The 27,809-nt window shown below is 39.9% G+C and overlaps 1 protein-coding gene across 1 annotated transcript; it reads right to left on the reverse strand.

The window, feature by feature from the left end:
- Positions 1–254: 254 nt before the first annotated feature.
- Positions 255–27,589, reverse strand: RARS1 (arginyl-tRNA synthetase 1). Its single transcript, XM_037499014.1, has 15 exons — positions 27,504–27,589; positions 26,026–26,160; positions 20,772–20,960; positions 19,679–19,787; positions 18,755–18,855; positions 18,218–18,339; positions 17,146–17,266; positions 13,932–14,061; positions 12,101–12,205; positions 9,805–9,983; positions 8,915–9,024; positions 7,105–7,210; positions 1,577–1,749; positions 1,190–1,437; positions 255–466 (listed from the first exon to the last, which is right to left on the reverse strand). Exons 1-15 carry the CDS (start codon positions 27,546–27,548, stop codon positions 357–359), a joined length of 1,983 nt encoding a protein of 660 aa, XP_037354911.1. The 5' UTR covers positions 27,549–27,589; the 3' UTR covers positions 255–356.
- Between the last annotated feature and the right edge of the window lie 220 nt (positions 27,590–27,809).

The following is a 27,809-nucleotide window of genomic DNA, read 5'->3' on the forward strand; positions in this document are numbered from 1 at the left end:
CAACCCTGCCCCGGTTGTCTTTCGCTGAAATGGAAAGAGCTTAACTTTGGGAATTAGACACACATGGATACGAGTCTTGATTTTGTTCCTAAGCAATTCAGGGCAGGTTTCTTATTTCCAAAGAGTCTCAGTTTTGTCAAACAAGGATAAGTATCTACAACAGAACAATGGAATAAAGAATAAATGGGACAGCAAAGTAATTTTTTCTTTTCAGAAGTCTAGTACTTAGTGATAAAGAGTCACATATTACTTAGCTAGTTGAGAAACTTCCTTTACTTGTTTTTATATCCACATGATTGTAAAAAAGCAAACAGTACTAATGGCCACTTTGGTAAAAACGGTGTTCAAATCTAAGATTACATTCTTTGGACAGGTTTTATTCCCAGGATATCGAACCCCTTGGCCATGACAGCAGCTACTGCTTCACATAGCAGCATTCGCCACATGTTCACCTTCAACACTTTTCCTGAGAAGACAGAATAAAGAAAACATTAATTTTTCTTTTTGAAAACCATTATTAATGAATCTGTTATTTCTGGATTTTACTGAGAAGTGAGTAGTTTCACTTACAGATGTTTTTAGGCTTTAACTAGAATCACCTTACCTTAAACAATAAAGAAAAATAAATGAAGACATTTCTGTTCAAGAAGTTTTCTCCTAACTGATAATCAGGACAAGAGATGAAAGGTTTGCTATGATTAGAATTTTAAATTTTATATTACTTTTGAAAACTCAGGGTTCTTCTTTCTGAAGCTTGGAAATAGCTATAAACTTTAATACCATACAGTTAATAACAGTAATAATTCAAAACAGTGGTGAATTTTTTGTGAATAAAGTTTCAGTTCTCAGAGATTCCAGCTTGCCCTGAAACTGACAGATTCAGTCTATGTCATTAACTATGTAAATGATAGAGCCCAGGGTAAAAAAAAGATAACACATTTTTTCCAAGGTCAGTTTACATTATCAAGATCCCTTAAAGAGACTCATTCTGGGACCCGCAGTCCCATTTTGTTTCATTTGCAGTGGTCCTTCAACTGTATTCTTTGCAGTCCTAAAAGTTGCATGCATGTGCCTGAGGGTGGGAAATAGATTAAATAGGAAGAATTGTGTATGTGTGTGTGTGTGGGGGGGGGAGAGGGGGTAAATTTCCATAAACAAAACAAGTTTGAACACAGGAGGACATACTCACCAGTTTGTCGATCTTTCTCCACACAATAGCAGCTATCATAGAATTCTGTAAAAGTAGTTGCCAGCTCATAGATATAATCACAGAGTGTATGGAGAAGTAAGTCATCTAAAATCTTTTGCAGAATCTCAGGGAAACGTAAAATGCACCGGCCTAGCTTCCATTCCTTCTCATGGTCCAAAATGATCTTGGTTTCTCGAGCAGCTTTCTGAAGCATCTCTTCATCAATGTTGGCTAGACGTGTAATAGACCTGAACAATCAGGCAATAACCATCATTCCCTTATGTTAAACACAGCCATTCTTCTCCATTCAAATATATATAATAATAAGTGACAAACACAGACATTATCATTTGATTCAAAACAAAACAATGCTGTACCCACAATTACCTGATTCTAGTGAAGGCATACAACAAGTAAGCAGCTGTGTTTCCTCTGTCGTCCAGCATTTTGTCAAAGGAGAAGATGTAGTCATTCAATCGGTTATGGGAAAGATCAGCATATTTGATACAGCCATAAGCAACAGATGTCTGAGCAGCCTTCAATTCTTCTGCAGTTAAGACCTTTGGAAAAAAACAAAACAATACTTCATAGTGTTAAGACACTGCCTCTACCCTGGCGTCACACAGGCAGAAGATGAGACATTTGTTAGTTATGCATATGAAGAACATGTTTATGACAAACATGATTTGTAAAAAGCAAGTGCAACTTGATTACTTTCCCCCCAAGATATGAAACTGAAAACAACCATTATTAGTTTATTTAATTTAATTCCATAAAGATTCTGAGGCAGCTTATAGGAAATAGAATAATACAATAAAAATTTTTTAATTTGGGTGGGTCAAATGATTAAGTGAAATCAAAACAGGGTGTCAAGGTTAGAGAGAACTTAGGCACTGCTTTGCTAATAACTGGTCCTACATTCTGAAGCATTACAAAGGTCACAAGTAACCACATTAAGAGTTCCTATTCTGGGCCTCCCCGGTGGCGCAGCGGTTGAGCGCTGGGTTGCGAAGCTGCCCGCGGCCTCTGTGGCGCCGGTTCGATCCCCGGCTGCTCCCCGGCCACCGGAGGAGGGTCCCACATGGCGCACAGACCTCTCCTGCCGCCCGCTGCTCCCCTCAGCAGTGTACTTCGGTCCTTCTGCCTGCTCTGCTCCCCGCTCTGGCTCTGGTGAATTCTCTCACCCTCCCGCGCTTCTGACTGTACCCAGTGCATGTATAAACAAACAAACAAACAAACCAGCAAACAAATAAATAAAGCATGCCTCTATAAAAAAAAAAAAAAAAAAGAGTTCCTATTCTGGCTATAATAGTGTATAATAAACTAACTCTTTAGATTGTTTAAAAGCTAGATTCATTATAATAAACACCTGAAGTCAACACTCAAGCAAAGTTTGAGGGGCAATGACCCTTGGGAGAAGGAGATGAATTCCACACATATCTGGCTTTTTCCTAAGGATATTTTCCAACACACAGCAGTGGGCAAGCAGAGAATAGCCCAAGTGGAAAATGGTCTGAGTGGAATAGGAGCTTAGGGCTGCCAAAGAGGAGAGAATAAAATCCCTAAGAAGAGGAAACAACAACATAAAAAACCTACCACACTCCTTTTAAACTGCTGGCATGCAGAAGGCAAGGCTCCTGAAAATCCAGCAGGAAAGCGCAAGTGGGTGGTTAAAGGGCCAAGCAAAGATCTCTGCAGATCTGTGTGTGATGCAGGGTAGTCCCAGCAGCAGCAAAGAGAAGAGCAATATATAGTAAACATTCCCTTGAAACCAGAAAAGCCAAATTTCAGGAGTAAGGGCCTCACTCTAGAAATCCAGGTAAAATTGAAACAATTTGGTCCTAACATATAAAGACCAAGACTGATAGGATCAAGACAATGAGCTGTTACGCTGGCAAGAAGAAAGCTTAACCATTCTTTGGAGGAACATGGCATCACCCAGAAACTATAATTTTTAAAAAAATATTTGTTTTTGGGCCTCCCCGGTGGCGCAGCGGTTGAGCGCTGGGTTGTGAAGCTGCCCGCAGCCTCTGCAGCGCCGGTTCGATCCCCGGCTGCTCCCCAGCCACGGGAGGAGGGTCCCACATGGTGCGCAGACCTCTCCTGCAGCCCGCTGCTCCCCTCAGCAGTGTACTTCGGTCCTTCTGCCTGCTCTGCTCCCCACTCTGGCTCTGGTGAATTCTCTCACCCTCCCGCGCTTCTGACTGTACCCAGTGCATGTATAAACAAAACAAACAAACAAACAAATAAATAAAGCATGCCTCTATTAAAAAAAAAAGAATTAAAAAAAAAAAAGAATTATTTAAAAAAAATATTTATTTTTATTTATTTATGCATACAGGAACTGGGGTGTAGGCCAGAAGTATGTAAGCGGATTCACCAGAGACAGAGTGGGGAGCAGAGGGCAAGATAGGCGAGGTATGCTACACCACTGGGTTTGCTCCCTGGCTGGAGATGGAACTCATGCTGAAGTGGCTAGCGATAGCTTGACAGCACTGAAGCTTTAACCCGTGTGCGGTCAGGGAGGCCCAGAAACCATATTTTTTTTTTAAAAAAGATTTATTTATTTATTTATACAAGCACTGGGTACAGTCAGAAGCGCGGGAGGGTGAGAGGATTCACCAGAGACAGAACAGGGAGCAGAACAGGCAGACTGATGAAATACACTGCTGAGGGGAGCAGCGGGTGCGGCAGGAGAGGTCTGCACACCATGTGGGACCCTTGCTGGCGGCCGGGGATCAAACTGGCGCTGCAGAGGATGCGGGCAGCTTCGCAGCCCAGCACTCAACTGCTGCGCCACCGGGGAGGCCCCAGAAACTATAATATTTTTTTTTTTTATAGAGGCATGTTTTATTTATTTATTTGTTTGTTTGTTTGTTTTTGTTTATACATGCACTGGGTACAGTCAGAAGTGCGGGAGGGTGAGAGAATTCACCAGAGCCAGAACGGGGAGCAGAGCAGGCAGAAGGACCGAAGTACACTGCTGAGGGGAGCAGCGGGCGGCAGGAGAGGTCTGCGCACCATGTGGGACCCTACTCCGGTGGCCAGGGAGCAGCCGGGGATCAAACAGGCACCGCAGAGGACGCGGGCAGCTTCGCAACCCAGTGCTCAACCGCTGCGCCACCGGGGAGGCCCAGAAACTATAATTTTTTATTCACAACATCCAGCCTAGAAAGTAATGAGGACTGCTAAAAGCCAGAGGTAATGATTAAAAATCAAGGGTCTGGAGCCTCTCCTGGTGGCACAGGCAGTTGAGCGCCACACTGTGAAGCTGTCCACAGCCTCTGCAGCGCCGGTTCGATCCTAGCCAGCCGGCGAGGGTCCCACATGGCGTGGCAAACCTCTCCTGTCTCGCCCGCTACTCGCCTCAGCAGTATATTTCAATTGGTCTGCCTGTTCTGTTCCATACTCTGTCTCTGGTGAATCCTCTCACCCTCCGGCAAATCTGGCCTGCACCCTGGTTCTCATACAAATAAATAAATAAATAAATAAATCTTAAAAAAAAAAAAAATCAAGGGTTTGGGGAAGGGAGAAACAAGAAATAGAAACAAAAGAAAAAAGGCAACAACAATATAAGGTAAACAATTAAGAACTATTAATTACAAAGGGAGAAATAACAACTTTATAGCAGGAAAAAACCTAGCAGTATTACCTTAACGAAGTTAAGATCAAAGTTAATATTAAGAATCATGAGGCTTATCAACATAATGTGCTTCTTGAAATAATGAAGTGAGAACGCTACACTTATTCTTGCCAAGATTGCATAATTCTACTTTCTGTTGAGAAATATTACATGTCCTCTTAAAAAGTGTGCAAAAGTCAGAAAGAACAAGGAGCTGTCCAGATTAAAAAAGACTAAGGAGACATGACAAGTAATGGTTCCATGTGAGCCTGGATTGGATCCTGAACTAGATAAAAGGACATTTTGTGAAACGTGAATCAGATCTACAGTTCAGATTGCTGTATCAAGGCTGCTTTTCTCTAGACTTTGAATAAAATGACACTATATCAGGACCTGGTTTCATTATGTTGTTCTGCATAGAGTCAGTTTCCTACTGATGACTACTGCCAATACAAAGTAAGGACTTACAATATAAGATATTACTATTTGGGAACATTAACACGGATATCCTTTGTATAATTTTGCAATTTTGTAGGACTAAAATTATTTGAAAATGCCAAAAATCAATATGGTATGTTAAGTTTAAAAGTTTTGAGGAAATGAAGACAAAACTGGATGAAATGATACAAAATTTTAGCAGAAATGCAGAATACAGAATAGCAAAATAGTCTATCTGAAGTAGAAAATAATCAAAATGAAGCATAAAGAAAATGGGGGGAAAAAATGAGTATGAGAGATACTAGGGACAGAGTCAGAAGTTCTAACATAATATATATACTTATAGTTTCAGAAAGAACACAAAGGGGCAATCTGAAGAGATATGGCTAAGCATTTTCCTAACCTGATGAAAATCCCAAGCAAGGTAAGTATGAAAGAAACAATTCCCTGCAAAAGCTCCACACCACACATAGATATTACTTTTTATTAGTGTTCTCTTGATACTTCATAGTCAAAGTACTGAAAACAAAACCTAAGGAAAATGTTTAAAAAAGAACCACTACCTTCAAAGGAGCAGCAATGTGACAACTGATATTCAAAAGAAACTGAAAATTAAAAAATAATCGAATGCCATCTTCAAAATGGTGACAGAAAACAGCTGTCAGCTGTATTTTACATTTCTATTGTTCAAAAGTGAAGGTGAAATAAAGATTTTTCAGACAAACAAATGCTCTTAGAACTCGTTACCAGGGCCTCCCCGGTGGCGCAGCGGTTGAGCGCCGGGTTGTGAAGCTGTCCGCGGCCTCTGCGGCACCGGTTCGATCCCCAGCTGCTCCCTGGCCACCGGAGGAGGGTCCCACATGGCGTGCAGACCTCTCCTGCCGCCCGCTGCTCCCCTCAGCAGTGTACTTTGGTCCTTCTGCCTGCTCTGCTCCCCGCTCTGGCTCTGGTGAATTCTCTCACCCTCCCGCGCTTCTGACTGTACCCAGTGCATGTATAAACAAACAAACAAATAAATAAATAAATAAAACATGCCTCTATAAAAAAAAAAAAAAAAAAAAAAAAAAGAACTCGTTACCAGCAGGTCTGCACTACAGAAAAAAATACTACAAGGAAATCTTCACACTGAAGAAAAATAATCCTAGATAGAAGCAAAAAATGCAGGAAAGGGTAAATATGTGGATAAATGAATAGTGATCATTTAAAACAATAATGGGCACAAGATTTCAACAAATTCTTCATAGGAGATATGTAAATGCCCAATAAGCATGAAAAAAAGCAGTCAATGTAAATGCCCAATAAGTAGGAGAAAAACTAGTCAAAATTGTAATTCATTGGGAAGTGCAAATGTCAACCACATGAGATGCCACTAATCACCAGTCAGAAAGGTCAAAATAAAACAAAATCAAGTGTTGGTATAGATATGGGGGAACTGGAAAAAAAATCATGTAATGGTGGGAGAATAAACATCTCTGTCCTTGCTAGTTTTAATAAAATTAAACACAAGTCAAACATATAACCCAGTAATGCTATTTCTAGATATGTGTCCAAGTGAAAAAAGAAGAGAGAGAGAGAGAGTGAGTGTGTGTGTGTGTCACTCCACCAAGCTTTACATTGTACTTTACACACATTTACTTAACAAATGCTTTTGGGATGAAAGGCCATGGTATTTTGTAATGGCCAAGAAACTAATTTTCTAATTTAATATTTACTAATTCATAAAACCCTACTGTGCAATAAAATCTGGTAAATATAAGTTTGCCCTTATAAGCTTCACAATTCTCTCAACAATAACAAAAATGAATTATGACCACATGATGCATGGTGCACAATAGCCTAATAAGGCCTGGATTACCTTATCTCTTTCTTTTTCTTTCAATTTCTCCATTGATCGCTTTAGTCCTTCTTCCAGAAGGTCTATGAGGCGCACTGTTTCACCTGAACGTGTTTTAAACTTTTTCCTTAAAAAAAAATTCAGTCCCAATTAAATAGATTTTGAAACAGTTCTGTCAACCTACAATCCTGAAAATGAAGGTTTGACAGTGCCTTTATTCCAGCTGGCAACTAGGCAGGATGCCAAAAGAAATGAGTATTTATTTTCAACTATCTTTCATCTCTAGCCCTCAATTCAAAGCATTCGATATCTCTGTAACAGCATTCTCTACATGTTCCCTTTTAATACAGCTAGAAGGTGTCCAATGGATAACAAAGATGACTAAATGATAAATTATTTATTGTGAAAAGTTTTAAAATGAAAATTTCACTAAAATACAGACAATAGAACTTGTGAGGATTTTAATATTAATAAATATTTAAAATAAGGTAGGCTGTCCTCGTTAACTATTATTGAATGGTTTAGAATGCCATTTATTACATGATGTTGAGAGTACAGAAATATTTAAAAAATTTAAAAAAACCTCTTAGCCATTACATGACAATTTAAATGCTGAAATAGGGACACATATCAGTTATAATAAATTTCATAATTTTGCCCAACTGTAGGAATAATGCTAATCAAAAACAATCAACAGTTTTAGAACTATGACACTATAAGCAATACTCAGTTCACTGGTTTTTAAGCACTCTCTTAGGACCACGATCACTATAAAACTCAGTGTCATATTCGCCCACTGCTCCCCTTAGCAGTATCTTCAGTCCATCTGCCTGTTCTGCTCCCCGCTCTCCCTGGTGAATTCTCTCACCCTCCCGTACCTGATCTGTACCCCAGTTCTTGTATAAATAAATAAATCTTAAAAAAAAATACAGCTTGACAAAGAGTTGCATGTTATAATTAAAACTGTTTGATGTTGAATCCAACAGGGTCTTTGATCTCCATATAATCTACATCTAAGATAATGCCATCAGATACTTAACCCACCTTTTATATGCTTATTTAGGGCTTTTGTACACTAGCTGATGAAGCATCTTGTGTTACTTTCTGTGGTTTTTCACAAGCATTACCCCCTTTGTGTGATGACAGTATCTGTACCAAACCACACATCTAAGATGCCATTTTAAGAAATATGCTGATTAAATACCTACACGATCCTAAGATAGTATGGAATATAATGTTAAAAATTTTGTGCCTTTGAATTGATGATGACTACCACCACATTTGCATGCATTTTCCTTTTTATTTCATAAACACTGAGCAGAGTGGGGGGAAATGACTGAAAAATTTAAAAAGTCCTAAGTATGGATATTCACATGTAGGTCCCAATAAACTTAGTATTTTTGAGACAAACACAGAAATGGAAAGCCATGAATCTTAACACTTACTTGGAATCTCAATAAACCTATACACATCAACCAAGTGTTCAACCATGAAGGAAAACCACAGACATTTACAAGATGCTTGAAATCTAAGATGGTACTTTGATAGATTTTACAATGTAGCTCTGTGGAAATGGGAAGCCTCTTTATCACCTGTTAAGTCTACAGTCTGGTTTTGATTTAATTGTACAATTCTCCCTAACAGGCTACATTATCTGGCAGTACACAAGTACAAATGGCTCAATTTGATTAGCCATTACAACATATGTAGACTAAAGAAAATGGTGGACTTTATTAAATCCAATATGATTTATCAAAAGAATCATAGCCTTTTCCAAAGAAACTTGGGGGTCAGGTATGTACTATTACTACCTTGGGTTTTCCAGACTTACTTGTCTTCCCCCAGCACCACACCGAATCCAGCGTGAGAAACTCGAGTTACTTTAGGGTCATACCAACCAATCATTTGAGCAGCACCGAATATTGTCTGAAAATGCACAGCCTAGAAAGAAAGAGAAACAAAAAGTTACTTGTTAAACTTTCTTCTTTTTTTTTCTCCAAAGATTTATTTATTTATATAAGCACTGGGGTACAGGCCAGAGGGGTGAGAGAATCCACTGGAGAGAGCAGGGAGCAGAACAGGCAGTAGGACTGAAATACACTGCTGAGGGGAGCAGTGGGCGAGACAGGAGAGGTCTGCTGTGCCATGTGGGAATATCCCTGGCTGGCCAGGAATTGAACCCACGCTGCAGAGGCTGTGGACAATTCCACAGCGCTGCGCTCAAGCCGCTGCGCCTCCGGGGAGACCCCACTTGCTAAACTTCTAACCATAAAAAAAAAACTTAAAGTTGTTTTACTTAAGGATAAGAATTTGTAAACTTCACATTACTCACAAATCTTGTGAGGCAAGCATAATCATGAAAGCTCTTTGATTCCCTTCATATGAGAAAGAAGGGCAAGGCTGTTAATATACTTTTTGTTTAAAAGGTTTTTAAAGCAACTTAAGGGCACTTTACATGTAAGCATTTCATTTAAACTTTAGGTCTCACAATCACCTTCTCAGATAGCAACAGTCCCTGAAGTTCAGAGAAATGACCTTTTCCAGTTTACAGAGACAAACTGGAAAGCGGCGAATAGCAAGTTTGGCCAAATCCAAATATGGTATGCTAAATTTCAGTCTTTGGGGAAAATTTATAGTTTTATGGTGCTACATGACATGAACCTCACCACACTGTCTTCGCTCCAGTGAAACAATTTAAGTATACAGTTCTATAAAACTCACTTGTCCACTGTCCACCACATATATAATCATATCTGCTTTCTCCTCAAATAGTCTTTGTTTAATTGCTGCCAGGTCAGATGTATCATAGGTATAACCTCCATCTGATTTTACTATGGTTAATGGTACGGAACATCCTGGGACAAATACAATCTTTCTGCCATCATCCACTTGCACATATCCTAGGGAAAAAAATCTTTATTAACATTTATGTTAAAAGAACCCTAAACAAACATAAATGGTTAACCATTCTAGGATATTTATTAGAGAGCTAGAGATAGCATGATTTCTTTTCTCACCATGACCTCCAATGAGCCTTGGAAAATGGCTGTGGTTAAGGTTGTCTGGGTGCCATGGGTGTTATGAGGCTGCAAAGTAAGATAAGCAGCAGTTTTCTTGGCTCACACTACACTTGGATCCCAAGCTCTTTTCAGAGCACCTCACTGGAGCCCACCTGCTCAGCAGACCCAGCATGTGGAAATCGAATCCATGGTAGTTATCAAGCTGGAACCACAGCCTTCCTCTGACAAAAAGATGCAATTTCTAACACTGCCTCTTAAAATGTACTGAAAAGAAATTACAATTGTAATAGGATCCTGGGACAAACATGGCAGGATTTAGTATTTTGAATGAGAACTGAGGGCGAAAAAACCCCCATGTTCATATATCAAAAATGATGAAAAAATGCAAAATTCTTGGATGCAAGCATGGGTAGGAAAGAACATAACAGTTATGAGTGCTACCATGTGCCACTGTTATGCTAACTCTAAAGTTGAACCTTTGTAATAACTCTATGCAATAAGTGTAATTGTTACCATTTTTTTTATAGATAAGGAAACTGAAGCTTGGAAAGGAAAAGGCAGCTTAAAACAATGGTTATAAACAAGCTCTGAAGAGAGACTGCTTAGATTTCATTCATTTCTCAGCTATGTGCCCCTAGTACATATTGTCATTAAAAAGTCTTTAAAATTTATTATCTAAAAAAGGTGGTGCCTTGATTTTAATGGTGATTGGTGATTGACAGCACTTCCTATTTAAGGAATCAGGCTTTCTTGGAGCCATGACTTACTTCTAGATCTGAAGGAAGAAATGTGCAAAATGAAATACTGTGTACAAAGTAAGCAAAGGATCAAAGACTAGGGGGTGAAGGAAACAAACCCAAAAACAGGGAGCTAATTTGAGTGGGCTACATTAACCAAATAAGGGACAATTGAGCATTAAAAAGAATAAAGGTAACTGATTAAAAATGTATAAAATATATTAAATCCCTTTGCAACAATGCTGAAAACAAGTCATTTGTCACACATCTGGAAGATGCTAAGAAATTAACTTATTGTGAAAATTGATAAAGAATCAATCACTTACACTTCTTATCAAGATGAATTTTACCTCAGAGTAACCAAAATCATTGTGATACAGTTTTCACAGAATTCCAGGTAACAAAGGAACAGAAAATGAAAGAATACTACCATTTTCCAACCTTTCAGGAAGTAATGAAATCAGTTATAATCATCAATGGCTGCTAAAACCAGTAGGAGAAAATCTACTGGGGAAAATTATATAGACATCAGGCTGATAATACCAGGATCCACTAATCTATCTTAACATTGCACTATGTATATTAGAAATTGTCTATTTCTACAATAATTAAAGGGGGTTGAAGGAAGCAAATCTATGTAGAATTTAAGAAATGTATGAACAAATATATAATTTCTGAAAAAAGGATGATTGAAAAAGATTATGAGGGCCTCCCCGGTGACACAGCTGTTTAGTGCTGGGTTGCGAAGCTGCCCGCGGCCTCTGCAGCGCCGGTTCGATCCCCGGCTGCTTCCCGGCCACCGGAGGAGGGTCCCACATGGCGCACAGACCTCTCCTGCCACCCGCTGCTCCCCTCAGCAGTGCACTTCGGTCCTTCTGACTGCTCTGTTCCCCGCTCTGACTCTAGTGAATTCTCTCACCCTTCCGTGCTTCTGACTGTACCCAGTGATTGTATAAATAAATAAATCTTTAAAAAAAAAAAGATTATGAATCAACTTGGGAGATTTGAACTCTGGCTATTCAATGATACTAAGAAATTATTAATTTTCATAGATAATGCTTCATGGTGTGGAGTGGGAGGAAGGGCATGTTCTTTCAGACATACCAAAGCAGTTACAAATGAAATCTGATGTAAGCAGTGACACAGGAATACATCAATATAAGACTGGCCTACACTCATATTTGGTGAATTTGGAGATCACTATGCTATTCTCTCCATTGTTTTGAAAATTTTCATAAAGTTTTAAGGTAAAGTGTTTACCTTTATCTTCAAATTCCTTTACAACATCATCCATCCTATCTTGATAGAAGGACTCTCCCCTCTCTACTAAAGAGATGTCCAAAGCATCGTAGATTTTATTAAACTCTAGGGACAAAAAGATCACAAAATAAAAATATATGAATTTAAACAAATAGGAAACATGCATCTTACTTTACATTTATTAAATAACTCAAACACTGAGAAGGAAAATTAATCATATTTAAAAAGTATGGTAAGAACATTATATACACACATTGTTATTTTGGAAATGTTAAAAGTATCTAAAACTTTTTCTATAAGGAACATGTACATATAAGGTTTAAAAAATTTTTTTTAAAATATGTAGCTGAGGTGAAAAATCTTAATTGGAGATCAAATATATTTACTGAATTTTCTTATTAAGTCTAATTTGTACCATTCATTTGTCTATCTGGCGATGCATCAGTGACATAATATTACCCATTGTAGCATCACTTTACTATTTAAGTGCTGCAAACCGCCATCATTAGTTTTTTTCAAAGATCTACTGGCTATTTTTCAACTTTAAAATTACTTTGTCAAGTGTAAAAACTTGAAATTATCTTAAAACTAAAGATGAATTTGAAAAACTAGGGGACTTTGCTTGATCCCCTTTTCAAACATTCTATTCCATTCTTCTGTGTTATTTTGCTTCATTTTTATTTATTTTATTTTTTTTTTTTTAAAGATTTATTTATTTATTTAATTCATTTATACAGGCACTGGGTACAGTCAGAAGCGCGGGAGGGTGAGAGAATTCACCAGAGCCAGAGCAGGGAGCAGAACAGGCAGAAGGACCGAAGTACACTGCTGAGGGGAGCAGCGGGCGGCAGGAGAGGTCTGCGCGCCATGCGGGACCCTCCTCCGGTGACCGGGGAGCAGCCGGGGATAGAACCGGCGCTGCAGAGGCTGCGGGCAGCTTCACAACCCAGCGCTCAACCGCTGCGCCACCGGGGAGGCCCATTGCTTCATTTTTAGATAAACATTTTTAGATAAACTGATCCCTAACTGCTTTACAGACTTGGTTGCTGTGAATCCAATTATTTCCTATTTTATATTCTAATTAACTTTTGCTGACTTAAGAAATTTAAATTTTGGATCTGCCTGCCTTAATAATATTTCTTAATATAAAATAAGCTTCACTTAACATGGTCAATAGGTTCTTTAAAACTGTGACTTTAAAGAAAATGATATATAATAACCAGGTCTTCAAATACCATTGTGTTACAATGTTAATTAGAAAAAAAATCTCAGCTTACATTATACAATATAATGTTAGCAGAAGCTCTGTAGTGGTAATAATTTCAAAAATATTTAAGGAAAAAAATCTATTTGCTAGTCTTTGAAAGTTTCACATGTCACTCAAGGTCAATTGTGAATAAAGATTCAAGGAGGGCCTCCCTGGTGGCGCAGCGGTTGAGCGCTGGGTTGTAAAGCTGCCCGCAGCCTCTGCAGCGCCGGTTTGATCCCTGGCTGCTCCCCGGCTGCCAGGCGAGGGTCCCACATGGCGCGCAGACCTCTCCTGCCACCCGCTGCTCCCCTCAGCAGTGTACTTCGGTCCTTATGTCTGCTCTGCTCCTGCTCTGGCTCTGTTGAATTCTCTCTGGTGAGAGAATTCTCTGGTGGTGAATTCTCTCACCAGAAGCACCTCTCGTGCTTCTGACTGCACCCAGTGCTTGTATAAATGAATGAATGAATAAATAAATAAATAAATAACTCTTAAAAAAAAAAAAAAAAAAAGTATTAATAAAGACTCAAGGGAACTATATACAGCAATATTTGGTGTATGAATGAACAAAGCTCCCCAAATCACCTTGGCGGGAGACATCACAGATAAGTTTCCAAGCTTTTATGATATCTGGATTTTTACTCTGGAGCAGAACCACACACTGGTAGGCTCGCTTCTTAAATTCTTCCTCGGTGTCAAACCTCTTCTTGGATTCCTGCATTTAAAAAAACCGTAAAACTTAAGAAAAGTAAAAAGTAAAAAGATTCAACCTCATATTTTTAAATAAAAAATTGATTTCTTAAAAAAAAAAAAAACCCAAACCTAAACAGGTAAAACCTAAAACAAAAATTCCACATACACAAAAAAATCCTCAAGAGTAAGGAAGAAAAAATTTAGACCAGAACAGAAGTGCTCTATACAATAGTCAAGTACATTGTTACAAGGGAGTGTGCCAATTCTTTTCAAATATTTTTTCCTGAATATACAAAATTGTTACCACAGCATTCCCTCCACGTTTCCAATTTATAGAAGACCACTTCACAACTAATGATTTTGTTTTCAGGAGAAATGAAAAATGGCGAATAGGTGACACTGAATTTTCTGGGCTCCATTTTCTATTCTGGATGTGTTATGGGATGAATAAATTTTTTGTTACCCAAAATAAAACTGCTCTTGTCATTTTAATCCTGTTTGAAAGCAATACACGCTAATTAAAAAAACAAAATAAAAAACTGTTACCCCACTCCAAACTAACCAGTGATAACATCTTGGTGTCTAATTCTAGATATTTCTTTGCAAATACAGTATCTATGTGTTTTAACAAAAACCGGAAATATTTAACTTTTTATCTTGGTTCTTAAACTTAGAAATGTATTATAAACATTTTCTTACATTAGTAAATCTTCCTCATTATATTAAGAACATGAAATTGTAACAGATTATAGTTATTTTACCCATCTCGTATCAATACACATTTAACTTCTTTTCAATCTTTTCTTAGAAACTACTTTCCAGGGGCTAATGCTCAGCACTATCACTATAATTGCCCACCACAATTGCCTGAGTTCCATCCCCAGCCAAGGTGCTAACCCATATGGCACAGCAGACCTTTACTGTCTCGCCACTACTCCCCTTAGCAGGATATCTGCCTGTTCTGTTCCCCACTCTGTCTCTGGTGAATCCTCTTATTCCTCCACATACCTCTGGCCTACATCCCCGTTCTTCTACACAGGGAAATAAACCCAGAATTCTCTAAAAAATAAAAACCTACACATAAACAAAATTATTTATAGAAAAGATAACAATGCCTCCCCAATGGAAAAAATATCAAGAGTTGGTACATCAATCCAAGAAAACAATGCGCAGTCATACTATAAAGTAAAACGAATGATTATATTGAAAATTAAACAGAATACAAAAAGCATATGTAATTTTTTTGTTGTTGTTCTTTCCTTACATTATTTCCTCCAAGAGCCATGGGTTTGTTCCTATGCTTCTTCCAACTTCTTGAATTGAATACTTATTTTCAACCTGCCTTCTCTGCTGATAAATTTATTTATAGCTATACATTTCCTCCTAGTAACTGATTTTGCTGTCTCCCACAAATGTTGCATGTAGTGTTATTATTTAGTTCTGTTTCTAAAGTCATTTTTGTCATTTATTTCATCCAAGATTTATTTTTTTTAAGATTTATTTATTTATTTATACAAGCACTGGGCAGTGTCAGAAGCACGGGAGTGAGAGAATTCACCAGAGCCAGAGAGGAGAGCAGAGCAGGCAGACTCGACGAAGTATACTGTTGAGGGGAGCAGCGGGCAGCAGAGGAGGTCTGTGCGCCATGTGGGACCCTGAGGGGAGCAGCAGGCGGCAGAGGAGGTCTGTGTGCCATGTGGGACCCTCGCCGGCAGCCGGGGAGTAAACCGGCGCTGCAGAGGCTGCGGGCAGCTTCGCAACCCAGGGCTCAACCGCTGGCCACCGGGGAGGTCCTATTTTTACATTTTATTTTATTTTTTTAAAGATTTATTTATTTATTTATACAGGCACTGGGTACAGTCAGAAGGGCGAGAGGGTGAGAGAATTCACCAGAGCCAGAGCGGGGAGCAGAAGGTGGCAGGAGAGGTCTGCACGCCATGTGGGACCCTCCTCTGGTGGCCGGGGAGCAGCCAGGGATCGAACCGGCGCTGCAGAGGCTGTGGGCAGCTTCGCAACCCAGCGCTCAACCGCTGCACCACCGGGGAGGCCCTATTTTTACATTTTAAAAGGACAGTTTTATTAGGAAAAGAGAGACACCTGCATAGTCACAAGGGGGCAGTATACATAATTTAAAAAATAATTATAAAAAACTGTTTGTGTAGGGCCTCCCCGGTGGCGCAGCGGTTGAGCGCTGGGTTGCGAAGCTGCCGCGCAGCCCCTGCAGTGCCGGTTCGCTCCCCGGCCTCCAGGCAAGGGTCCCACATGGCTCACAGACCTCTCTTTTTGTAACCACTGCTCCCCTCAGCAATGTACTTCATCAGTCTGCCTGCTCTGCTCTCCCCTCTGGCTCTGGTGAATTCTCTCATCCTCCCACACTTCTGACTGTACCCAGTGCTTGTATAAATAAATAAACAAACAAACAAACAAATAAATAAATAAATCTTTAAAAAACCAAAAAACTGTGTATGGGTAAGTCAAGAAGTCAAAGAAAGTTGATCACAATGAGTGATTTAAAATTATGGATTATGGGCCTCTCCCATGGCACAGCGGGTTGAGCGCAGAGCTGTGAAGCTGTCTGCAGCCTCTGCAGCATGGGTTTGATTCCTGCCAGCAGGGGAGATTCCCACATGGTGCAGCAGACCTGTCCTGTCACGCCTGCTACTCCCCTCAGCAGTACTTTTGGTCCATCTGCCTGTTCTGCGTCCCACTCTGTCTCTGGTGAATCCTCTCACCCTCCCGTGGCTTTACCCTGTACCCCATCTATTGTATAAATAAAAAATAAATCTTAAAAAAAAAAATTATGGTAAATATATACTTAATATTTTAAAAATACATGAAAGGGTTTAAATACTAATTATATATTCTGATGAACAAATCCCCATATTCACTTAACAATGAATGGACAACGTGGCAATGACTGTTACATTTAGCATTTTATACCCAGTGACAACAATAAAAAGCAAAAGACATGTTAAGGAGTGAGAGATTAGCAATTTCTATGTAACCCCATAGTAGCTTCAAGTACCATTTTGAGCCCCCTAATGAAAAGATAATTATAATGAATGGTATAAACACATAAATAAAATAACAATAAGTAGTATCCAACCTTATAGAAGGCCTGAAGATCTCCAATAGGGGGTGAAACTGTTAAGTAATCTGGAAATTTATCTTGCAGGTGAGCGATGAGCATGCCAAACTGAGTGCCCCAGTCTCCTATATGGTTTAATCTAATACCGATCAGAGAACACAGAATCATTTAAAAAATGATTAACATTTAAATTCAAGTCATTATATTCCATTAGGAACCACTAACATTTAAATGCCAATACTTTTTATTTAGTAGTATCTTGTCTATTTGGTTATTTCCTCAATTGGTTGCAAGCTCCACTAAGAGGAAAAGGCAATGACTGTTACATTTAGCATTTTATACCCAGTGACAAGTCGCACATAGCTGGCATATAGGATTTGCTGAATGAATAAAGTTCCTGTAATGAACTATGATCTTTTGTTGTATAGTTAACTGGAAAAATTGCAGTTAACTCACTGTTGGTCAACCACTTCATGAAAATTTAACTCTTCAACCAATTATCTTAGTGTTAAGACCAGTGGCTCCTAAATGACAGTGGATAAATTTTTCAAAATATGTCTTTCTAATTACCTGCCATCTCTGCTTTCAGCTAATCTCAAACCACTAGATCATCTCTTAACTGGATTATTAAAATAGTCTTCTAAATTAACTACAGAGCTCCCTACTCTGTCTAGGTTCTTCCAAGAAGCCAGAGTAATCTTTAATTAGAGCAACTGCTCTACTAATTATGACTCCAATAGCTTTCCATTACACTTAAACTAAAATTATAATTTCCTACCTGACCTACAAGTCCAAGCATAAGCTGTTTCGTGCCTAGCTCTCTCTCTACCAGAATGTAAGCCCCCAGTATACAGGAGGCACTCAAGAAATATTTGAGGAATGAATGGGGGAGGCTTTTTTCTTGACTCCATCTCCAGAGAGTCTAAGATAATAGTTCAAAGGACATAATTTATTTAAAAAAAAAAAAAAGACTGCTAGGTGATTATGAAGCAGAACCACATTTATAACTAACTGATTTGGCCAAAGAGTCTTCCTCAAGCGACATTTTTCATTTCCTATAGAAATCTCAAGCAAAAGCAAGAGTACATACCTTAGCACATCATATCCTGCAAATTCAAAGAGGCGGCACATGCTCTCTCCAATGATAGTTGACCTGAGATGGCCCACATGCATCTCTTTAGCTATGTTGGGAGAGGAAAAGTCAACTACAACCTAAGATAGACAATAAGAAGAGAGCTTTTAAAAAGAGTAATTAACATTTAATCCATACCATGTTCATTAATAACATTTAATCATAAACTCAGATTTAGACATTGCTTGGATTGTAGTGTGTTAGGCTTTCTGACCAACCTACTTGTCCATTATTAACTAGAAAGAGAACAGAGTTTGTTTATATAAATAATCTGTCCTCAACTTCATAGATATTAGCTGGCTACCTCAAATGACTTGTGGAATGAAGAGGAAAATAATATAACAAGCAAGACCCAGGACAAAGGTTGCTTCATGTTCATATCCCAAACATCGATGATTAAATCTCAATAAAAAGAGAAAGTCATTTACCAGTTATAGCACTTTCCATCCAATTCTACTAAGATACTAATTAATCAATTGAAGATTGTACACATACCTTTTTATTCTTTCCAAGAGAAGGGAGCTGAACACCATTCACCAAGAGATTGGTCAACTGTTTTGATACAAAGTCCTTTTTTAAGTGGATATTAATAAAACCTAATGAAAATAAAGAGAGGGAAAAAAAAAATCATATCCAATCTTGAACGACTCCCGAAGACTCCATTTCACTTATGCTGGCTCCAGAGTGCTACTGATATGGTTCTGGCAAACTTTTCCTATTCCTAAATAACACAGGGCCTTGACATGAGCCCTTGTCACACAAGCTCCTTTTTCAGCATCTATTTCACACCTTTACCATTCTCCTAAAAGCCCCCTACTAATAAATTTAGGGCCCCACCACATTCAGCTAGTGGCCTGTGCACCTCTTAATAGAAAATAGATGACTCGCGAGCAGAAGACCTATTTGCCATTATGGATCTGCTTCTGCTACAAAAAACTGAATCACAGGGAAGAAAAACTCACCCAAGATCAGGCAGCATGGTCTAGAGTAAAATCTGTTTCCTAACTCACAGTCCAAGGGACTTTACTACCTTTTTCAACATACAAGTTTTAACCCTACGTTTATATTTATTTTTAAAAAGTTTCATTTATTTGTGCATACAAGAACTGGGGTGTAGGCCAGAGATACAGGGGTGAGAGTATTCATCAGAGACAGAGTGGGGAGCAGAACAGCCTTATCTACTAAAATACACTGCTGAGGGGAGCAAGACAGGAGAGGTGTGCTGTTCCATGTGGGTTAGCTCTCTGCCCAGGGTTCGAACTCATGCTACAGTGGCTGGTGACAGCTTGATAGTGCTGAGACTTTAACCCCTGAGCCACCAGGGAGACCCCCTTACATTTATATTTAAAATGGCTTCTTTTATTCCCAAAAGAACTCAGCATCAATACAACCACATGGAAGGATAAAATAAACTCATACCAGGACCAGCAATTTCAACTTTTTCAATACATTCACTGTCTGGGAGGTGTTTGGTAATGTTTTCGGCAATTTCTCTTGGATTAACTTTTTGTTCCTTGGTTTTCAGTAGCTGTAACACAGTATGAAATGATTCATTTTATGATAGCTTTCAGCAAGTTACTCAAATGCAAAACTGACAAATCTGACAAAAAACTTATAAAAAAAGCAGAGGCAAATCTTTCTATCTTAAAAAAAAAAAAGCAGAGGCAGGAAAGTCCAATAACCTTGTGAAAGGACAGATTAAAGCATCAAGCATCAATAGTGCCAAGAGCAATACAAAAGTACCAAAACTACATCATCTTTATCTCAAAAGGAGTTGTCATATAGCTAGAACTTTTCAACAAAGATAAAAGCTTCCAGCATATTTACATTTCACTAACAAAAAGCATTCTTTTTTTTTTTTTGTGGTGCCCTCGCCGGCGGCCAGGGAACAAACTGGCGCTGCACAGGCTGCGGGCAGCCTTGCAGCCCAGCACTCAACTGCTGCGCCACCAGGGGAGGCCCAAAAAAGCATTCTTATACTACTTAACCCCCATGTTGTCACATAAAAATTATCTAGAAAAACTCAGAACTCTTTAATCCTTTCTATAGCAAAGAAAGGAAAGCAAAGACAGGGTCAAATGACCACAAACACATTACACAATGTAGCTATCAAAAACTGGGAAATATTGACTGAAAATGAAATATACCACAAAGACACCACAGTTACATTAAATATTTAATGGGAATGCTCACTGATAAATGACTAACTTAATCGTTCACCTTCCAACACTCACAAATAACAGCCAATTCTGGACACAGTAGTAGAGAAATACTAAAACAGCACCAACTATTGCCCTTAAATAATTAAATATATGTAAAATTTAACTGAATACTCATATTTGTGTTTTAAAATTAAAAAACACAAAACCCCTATTCTCAGGTTTTTCAGATCTGTGAATGACAGTGTTATTTTCATTGAAGATACAATAATTCGTTATTATCTATATAAGTACTGATGATACTGGCTTAAGAAAGTCAAACCCCCAAGAGAGATTCATAGTAACATAATCACCTGAGAGATGCCCATTGCACTATTGCACTGATAATCCCCAAACTTGGGCTGTTGACTTGGTGTCACTATCAGAGGAGGATTTTCCAGATCTGGATAAGCAGACTTAATGGCACAACCAAAAACCTCCTGTAGGCGGCTGTTGATGTTAATCATGTTTTTAGTTGGTCTGTTCCTTTCTGCCTGAAGACTCTGTAGGAAAAGAATGGAAATGTTGACAAAATATTAAATCATTATACAAAATTTCCCCAAATATTTTAAGAGACCCATAAATATCATGAGAAGAACCAAAGGTAACATACATTCACAGTGTAGCCCTCTCACATCTGGGATGCGCTGAGCAATACAATAGGACACATCTATCCCATAACATTCAAGACACATGAAAAATGTCCAGTTCTTTCTTATTTAATCAGAATTGAGGGCCTCCCCGGTGGCGCAGCGGTTGAGCGCTGGGTTGCGAAGCTGCCCGCGGCCTCTGCAGCGCCAGTTCGATCCCCGGCTGTTCCTCGGCCACCGGAGGAGGGTCCCACGTGGCGTGCAGACCTCTCCTGCCGCCCGCTGCTCCCCTCAGCAGTGTACTTCGGTCCTTCTGCCTGCTCTGCTCCCCGCTCTGGCTCTGGTGAATTCTCTCACCCTCCCGCGCTTCTGACTGTACCCAGTGCATGTATAAACAAAACAAACAAACCAGCAAACAAATAAATAAAGCATGCCTCTATAAAAAAAAAAAAAAATCAGAATTGAAACTGGGAGATGGGAGTCAAAAGGATTGAATGAAGCTTTTCTTTTTTTGTTTCTTTTTTAAAAAGATTTATTTTCATTTATTTATACAAGCACTGGGTACAGTCAGAAACGCAGGAGGGTGAAAGAATTCACCAGAGCCAGAGCGGGGAGCAGAACAGGCATAAGGACCGAAGTACACTGCTGAGGGGAGCAGCAGGCGGCAGGAGAGGTCTGCGTGCCATGTGGGACCCTCCTCTGGTGGCCGGGGAGCAGCCGGGAATTGAACCGGCACTGCAGAGGCTGTGGGCAGCTTCGCAGCCCAGCGCTCAACCGCTGTGCCACCGGGGAGATCCTGAAGCTTCTTTTCTTTTCCTCCTAAGTGCTGAGAAAGTAACAGGATAACACCAATCCTAAACAACTTTGTATAGAATGCCTGAAGTGAAAAAAAAGTGAGAAACAAAAACATATATATTCTTGCCATTAAAATGTTGACCCCCTCAAGGCATGAAGTGAAAGAGAACAAAGTAGTAAATCTCAAAGCATCAGAACATACTTAGCTTTGTCTTATTGTTAAATAATCTGAAATTGGATCACTACTTTCTATTTCTCATTTTCTTTGAAGCAGAATATATTCATTGAAGATGTGTACTTTCATACATTCTTAAAATTATGTTTCCACCAGACTTCTAGGTGGAGGTAAGTGTCTTATCCACGGCTATATTCCTGGCACCGAGCACTGCACTTTTCAGGTTATCATGAAATGATGACTGAACACTTGTGGTTGTCGGACTGGAGCTAAACCTTTAATCTAGCAATTTAGTTTAATCCACTATGCAACATTCCTCAGAGCCACAGTGATGGGTTGCTTAATTTATAACAAGATATTCTGTTCCATCTGATGCTGCTGCTAACACATCAGTGCCTGATGAACACCAGGACACCATTCTCCACTGATAACACAGAATAAAGCAACTATTCTAGGAAGGTCATCGATAATCCTGGGATTGACTGTTCCGAGACTACTTGTTGCCTTCTCAGATATGAGCATAAGGAAACCCTTCCCCACATTCCTCATGTCTTTGAACGCCTTTCTTTTCTATAATGTTCCTATACTCACTACTAGGGAGATGGTCTTTTTTTGGAGTACTAACAGCTTTTCTCCCATGGAGGCACCATATGTTATTAAGTCAATTCCTCTGTGGAAACAATCTTGTGGTTCATAGTCTAGTTTTCTAAATGGAGGGTGACAGAACCCAGTATTAGGTCTGTAACAACTTATGTTTCTAGCAGAATACAAGTGAAAGGGCTACCTACACACTAATTTTAATTTTCTGTTAATCAAATATTATGTGCAATTCTAATGGGAACAAAGAAAGTTATTAAGTGTATACTGAGTCAAGTGCTTTAGTTTGTATGTATTACCTTAGTTCATTTATACAACAAAAGTTGAGTTTTACTATTATCACCATTTCCTGTGGGCTAGAAATGAAAAACTTGGAAAAGATAAGTCAGGATTCAAACTCAGTTCTGCTGGAATGAAGAATCCAAGTTCTATACTTCCTCATAACCCTCCTACCCTATGAAAGAAATTATATTCTTAAATCCACTAAAAAACTGATTTAAGTTTTTATCAACCAGTAAGTAATGATTCCTTTCTGTGGTAATACACTCAAAGGAAAAGATATGCTTTTCACAAACTAAAGATTTCCAATAGCAAATATTAAATTTACTGGACTCTAAAACCACTATAATCTCAATCTTGTATTTTTTTTTTAAAGATTTATTTTTATTTATTTATACAAGCACTGGGTACAGTCAGAAGCACGGGAGGGTGAGAGAATTCACCAGAGCCAGAGCTGGGAGCAGAGCAGTCATAAGGACCGAAGTACACTGCTGAGGGGAGCAGCGGGTGGCAGGAGAGGTCTGCGTGCCATGTGGGACCCTCCTCCGGTGGCCGGGGAGCAGCCGGGGATCCAACTGGCACTGCAGAGGCTGCGGGCAGCTTCGCAACCCAGCGCTCAACCGCTGCGCCACCAAGGAGGCCTACAATCTTGTATTTTTTTAAAGGATAGAAATACTAGTATGTAAGTACATGTGTATGTTTTTGTGAGCATACACATGAGAAATCCACTGTACTTGATTTCTGCACCATGCAATTTAATGTTTGATCAAATTAAATGATTATTATCTTCTTGTGTGTTTCATATGTGCAAGTCTCTTCTCCCCCAAAATGGTAAGTAATTTTATTAGGTTAAGGAATATTACATTACATATGATACAAACATTTTTTGCTGTAACACAATGTAAGCCTTCTAAAAAACTCACACTACGCTGGGCCTCCCCAGTGGCGCAGAGGTTGAGCGCTGGGTTGCGAAGCTGCCCGCAGCCTCTGCAGCACTGGTTCGATCCCCGGCCGCCGGGCAAGGGTCCCACATGATGCGCAGACCTCTCCTGCCGCCCACTGCTCCCCTCAGCAGTGTATTTCGTCAGTGTGCCTGCTCTGCTCTCCCCTCTGGCTCTGGTAAATCCTTTCACCCTCCCGCGCTTCTGACTGTACCCAGTGCTTATATAAATAAAAATAAAATAAAATCTTGAAAAAAAAAAAATTTCCTTTAAAAAAAAAAAAAAAAAAACTCACCCTATGCAAAAAAAAGAAAAGTATCCTTAAAATAACATCACCTTTGAGAAAATTAGAATCAGACACAAGTGACTCAAACTCTGTGTGGTTATAATAAGAGCACACTCATAACTGCAATCCTAAAATCATTACTGTTAGAAAGGCACACCTATAATTACTAGTAAATACTGAATAAATATAAGATTTTATCTTATAAAAAGATAAGGGCAGCTCAATGGGAAGGGCCTAAGGTAGACTTAAGCTGAGGTAATGAGACAAGGGCAAAATGCTCCTGAGCCAACCATATAATAAGTGTTTGAGTCAGAGCATGTGGCCCAAGTGAGCCAGGGGAAGAAGGAAGGGCGAACAGATATCCCAAGCAGCAACTTTAGTGCTCAGTGGCTTAGTGTTTCCAGTTGTATTTTGTACTTAGTATTTAGCAGCTACTCAGTAGAGCAAAATGTAACAATGTGCTTCCCTCATCACACTGACAGCATTGTCCTACCTTTCCCCTAGTACTAATCTACATTACTAAGGTGTATTAGAATACGAGGCATTTCCTTTAGTATCCTTTCCTTCATAATCTCTAGCACATATTAGGCATTTTATAATATTTTTGAATTGAAATAAATATAACTGAGAAATAAATGTAAGTGCGGAATACATGAAGTAATCAGAAAGGTGAGACATTCTGAGGAACATTTCATGGAAAAGGAATTGTGTGCTTTGAGAAGACTCAAAGACAAAGCTATCACAAACAGAAACAGATCACAATTAGGCAATATGACACTTCATGGCTGTGGCATAGGTAGAGTCTAATATGAATGTGGTGAGTTTAGGAAAAAAGATAAAAAGCTAGTGCAGCCCTGCTGAAAGCAGAACATACACAGGAGAACAATTATGGGAGTGAGGTCATCACTAGGATGTGTCATAAGACCTGAAAGACAAGACTAAAAATTAAAACCCCAACAGAAATAAGCTCAATTTTTTGACAAAACTAATAAATACTGTCATGAAGTCATTAAATAACAACCCAGCATAAGCTTAATGGGACAAATAAAAGTTTGAACTAATAAGTGGGGAAAAAAACACAACCAAATGTGACATTGTAGAACAAATAACTCAGGGTGGAAAGAAGGATTGTGGGTGTATTTTAAAATACTTCCCTTTGATATAGGCAGTTATTTAAAATTCAAAAGTTTTTTTTTTTTTAAAAAAGGGACTGTTGAAAGTAATGTCTCTATCCTACTTGGAGGCTACCTGAATTTAGCCAAACATATGATGAAATATTTCAAAGGGCCCCGGAAGGTGTTAAAATCAAAGGCAAATGGAGACTAGCCTTGAAAATTTCCTGAGCAGAGGAAACCAATTTAGTTGCACAAGTAAAGCTTAATTTAGCTTATTTTTGCAAGACTAACTTGATCTAGAAATCTTAAGTAAAAGGTAAACTGTTTCCTAAAGTTGTTATGAGGTAGCCACTAATTGATTATTTAAGAAAATTAAATCATTTAAGAAAATTCTAAAATTACAATCCAGTCACTGTGAAGAAGAAATAGTCACTGCCTTCTCACTGTATTAGCTGCTAATATTCTACCCTGAGCCCCATTCCATGTTTGATTTGAATGCTCAGGTTTGCAAACTATCATTCTGTTGTGGGAACAATAAACCTTTAATTACTATTTGAGTGATTCATTGGTTTCATTTCAGCCATTTCTGAACTTCTGACAAAGGGCAGGACAATACTAACCTTTCCATTAATTGAATCCACAACTTAGTCCTGACTTGTCTAATGCAGGGAAATGACTTGTGTTTTCCAAATTCCTCAAGGTACATTCTCAGAATCTATTAGTAACAAGGGTTTTTAATAAGACACAATAATTCAAATCACAGAATAAAATCAGAGCCCATGGTACTTACCTTCTGAAGGATATTTAGTCGATACTTTAATTTTAAATTTTCTTCTCTCAACTGTTCCAAATTTGGAGAAGCTTCTGAGCAGCCACAGTTTTTCAAACGATCAATTTCAGCAGTCAGAGACTTGATCTCTTTTTCCTAACAAAGAAAAGGTACTTTGTTCTGTCCAGTAAAACCGAACACTTCCTGAATAAGATAAATTGTACCATTAAATTGCTTCCTCATTTTGCCTCTCCACAAGGGCAGAGTACAGAAGCTGGGAAAGAAGAACTTTCCATTTGCTTTTATTTTTCCTCCTCCAGGCTTTTGATGACTTTAGCATATAATCTTTTGTATAAAGGTTAACATTGGTGCATAAAGAATCTATTAGCATAAGTCTCATCTCACTAGTTTCGCTGGCCAGAATAAACCACTGTTTTAGTGAGAACACTGGTTAAGTTTAAGGGTTTAAGTGTAACGGTCTTTTATTTCCAAACCTTACGACTTGGGTCTTTCTTAAGAAAAAAAAAAAATGCCCGTTGTCACATTTAAAGAGCTCAAATGTCTGTCTTTTGCCCTTTCTGGGACAAAGGGATTTCCTCATTTTCTCTGTTTCCTGTGTCTGACATAGACCTGGCTTTTGACTTAAAATTCCTAAAACTAGAGACCTGCCAAACCAGAATGAAATCAAGCTTCCCATTTGGGACACTAAAAGGGGGAGCCCTTACCTGAAACTTGCGCCAACTACATACACCTGCCATAAGCGAGCATACTTTATGTTCCAAGTGCTGATTAAACAGCTGTCAGAAGTCAGCTCTATTAACTCCTGTCATACCCCAGTCATAGGGTACTTTTACCTCCCCAGATTGACCAGGGATATACGACTCAGTAACAACCTTGCCAACTGACTTGCCCCCCTTATACTTTGTGACTACAGATCCATGAGGATTGAGGAGAATTAAATTTGTTTCATCCCTCCCGACTCGAGCAGCCCCACTCTCACAAGCGGGTACTGTTCCTTCCCCCCCACCCCACCCCCCAACACAGAAAGCAGAGAGCAGACTCCTGCTTGTCTGCTAATAAAGCCCCCCATGGGGCTTCCTAGGGTCCCCCTGGCTGGGCATCGCGGAGAGAGAGGACCCAGGGCTCCTGCTGCCGCCGCGCCCCGCCCGGAGCCGGACGCCGAGCGCGCACGTGTGCACCGTGGAGCGCCAGGGCGACTCCGCCGGGGATGCTGACTTAGGGGAAGGTCTGTGGGGGGAGAGGGGGGCGGGTCCCGTCGCTCCACGCAACGTCACTGTCAGAGGCGCCTTCGAGGGTTGGGTTCGCCCACTGCGACCCCCGGAAGAGCGTCCCCGCGAGGCAGCGCCGACCCGGTCTCGGGAGCCCCCACCAGCGTCCGAGGGGCCCGGGCGTCCCTGTCTCGCTGACGCCGGCCCGCCCAGATCCGGGGCCTGGTCCCCAAGCCCGCAAGCCTTTCCCCTCACGGCCCGCGGTCTTGCCTGCTGCAGCAGCCGCGCGGAGCACTGAGCCACCAGCCCGTCCATCCTCCCGTCAGTGCCTCACATACCACCTCGGCGGAAGCGGAAACGGGCCGCTCCACCCGGAAGCGGAAACCTCCCCCCGCCCGCCGGCGTCTGCGGCCGGCTGCGGGAATCCGCCTATGCTGCCCCCTAGCGGGATCCAGGTGACACCGCGGGGGCACCCCGCGGGGATGTCCCTGCCACGCTGGGGAACGCCGCCCTTAGATCCCTGTGGGGCGAGAGCTAAGGGACTGACTGGAATCGGATTGGAGCTGCTTTGTGTTC

This window comes from Talpa occidentalis, unplaced genomic scaffold (genome assembly GCF_014898055.3).
Source record: "Talpa occidentalis isolate TD23 unplaced genomic scaffold, MPIMG_talOcc4v2.1 talOcc4.9, whole genome shotgun sequence".
NCBI lineage: Eukaryota > Metazoa > Chordata > Mammalia > Eulipotyphla > Talpidae > Talpa > Talpa occidentalis.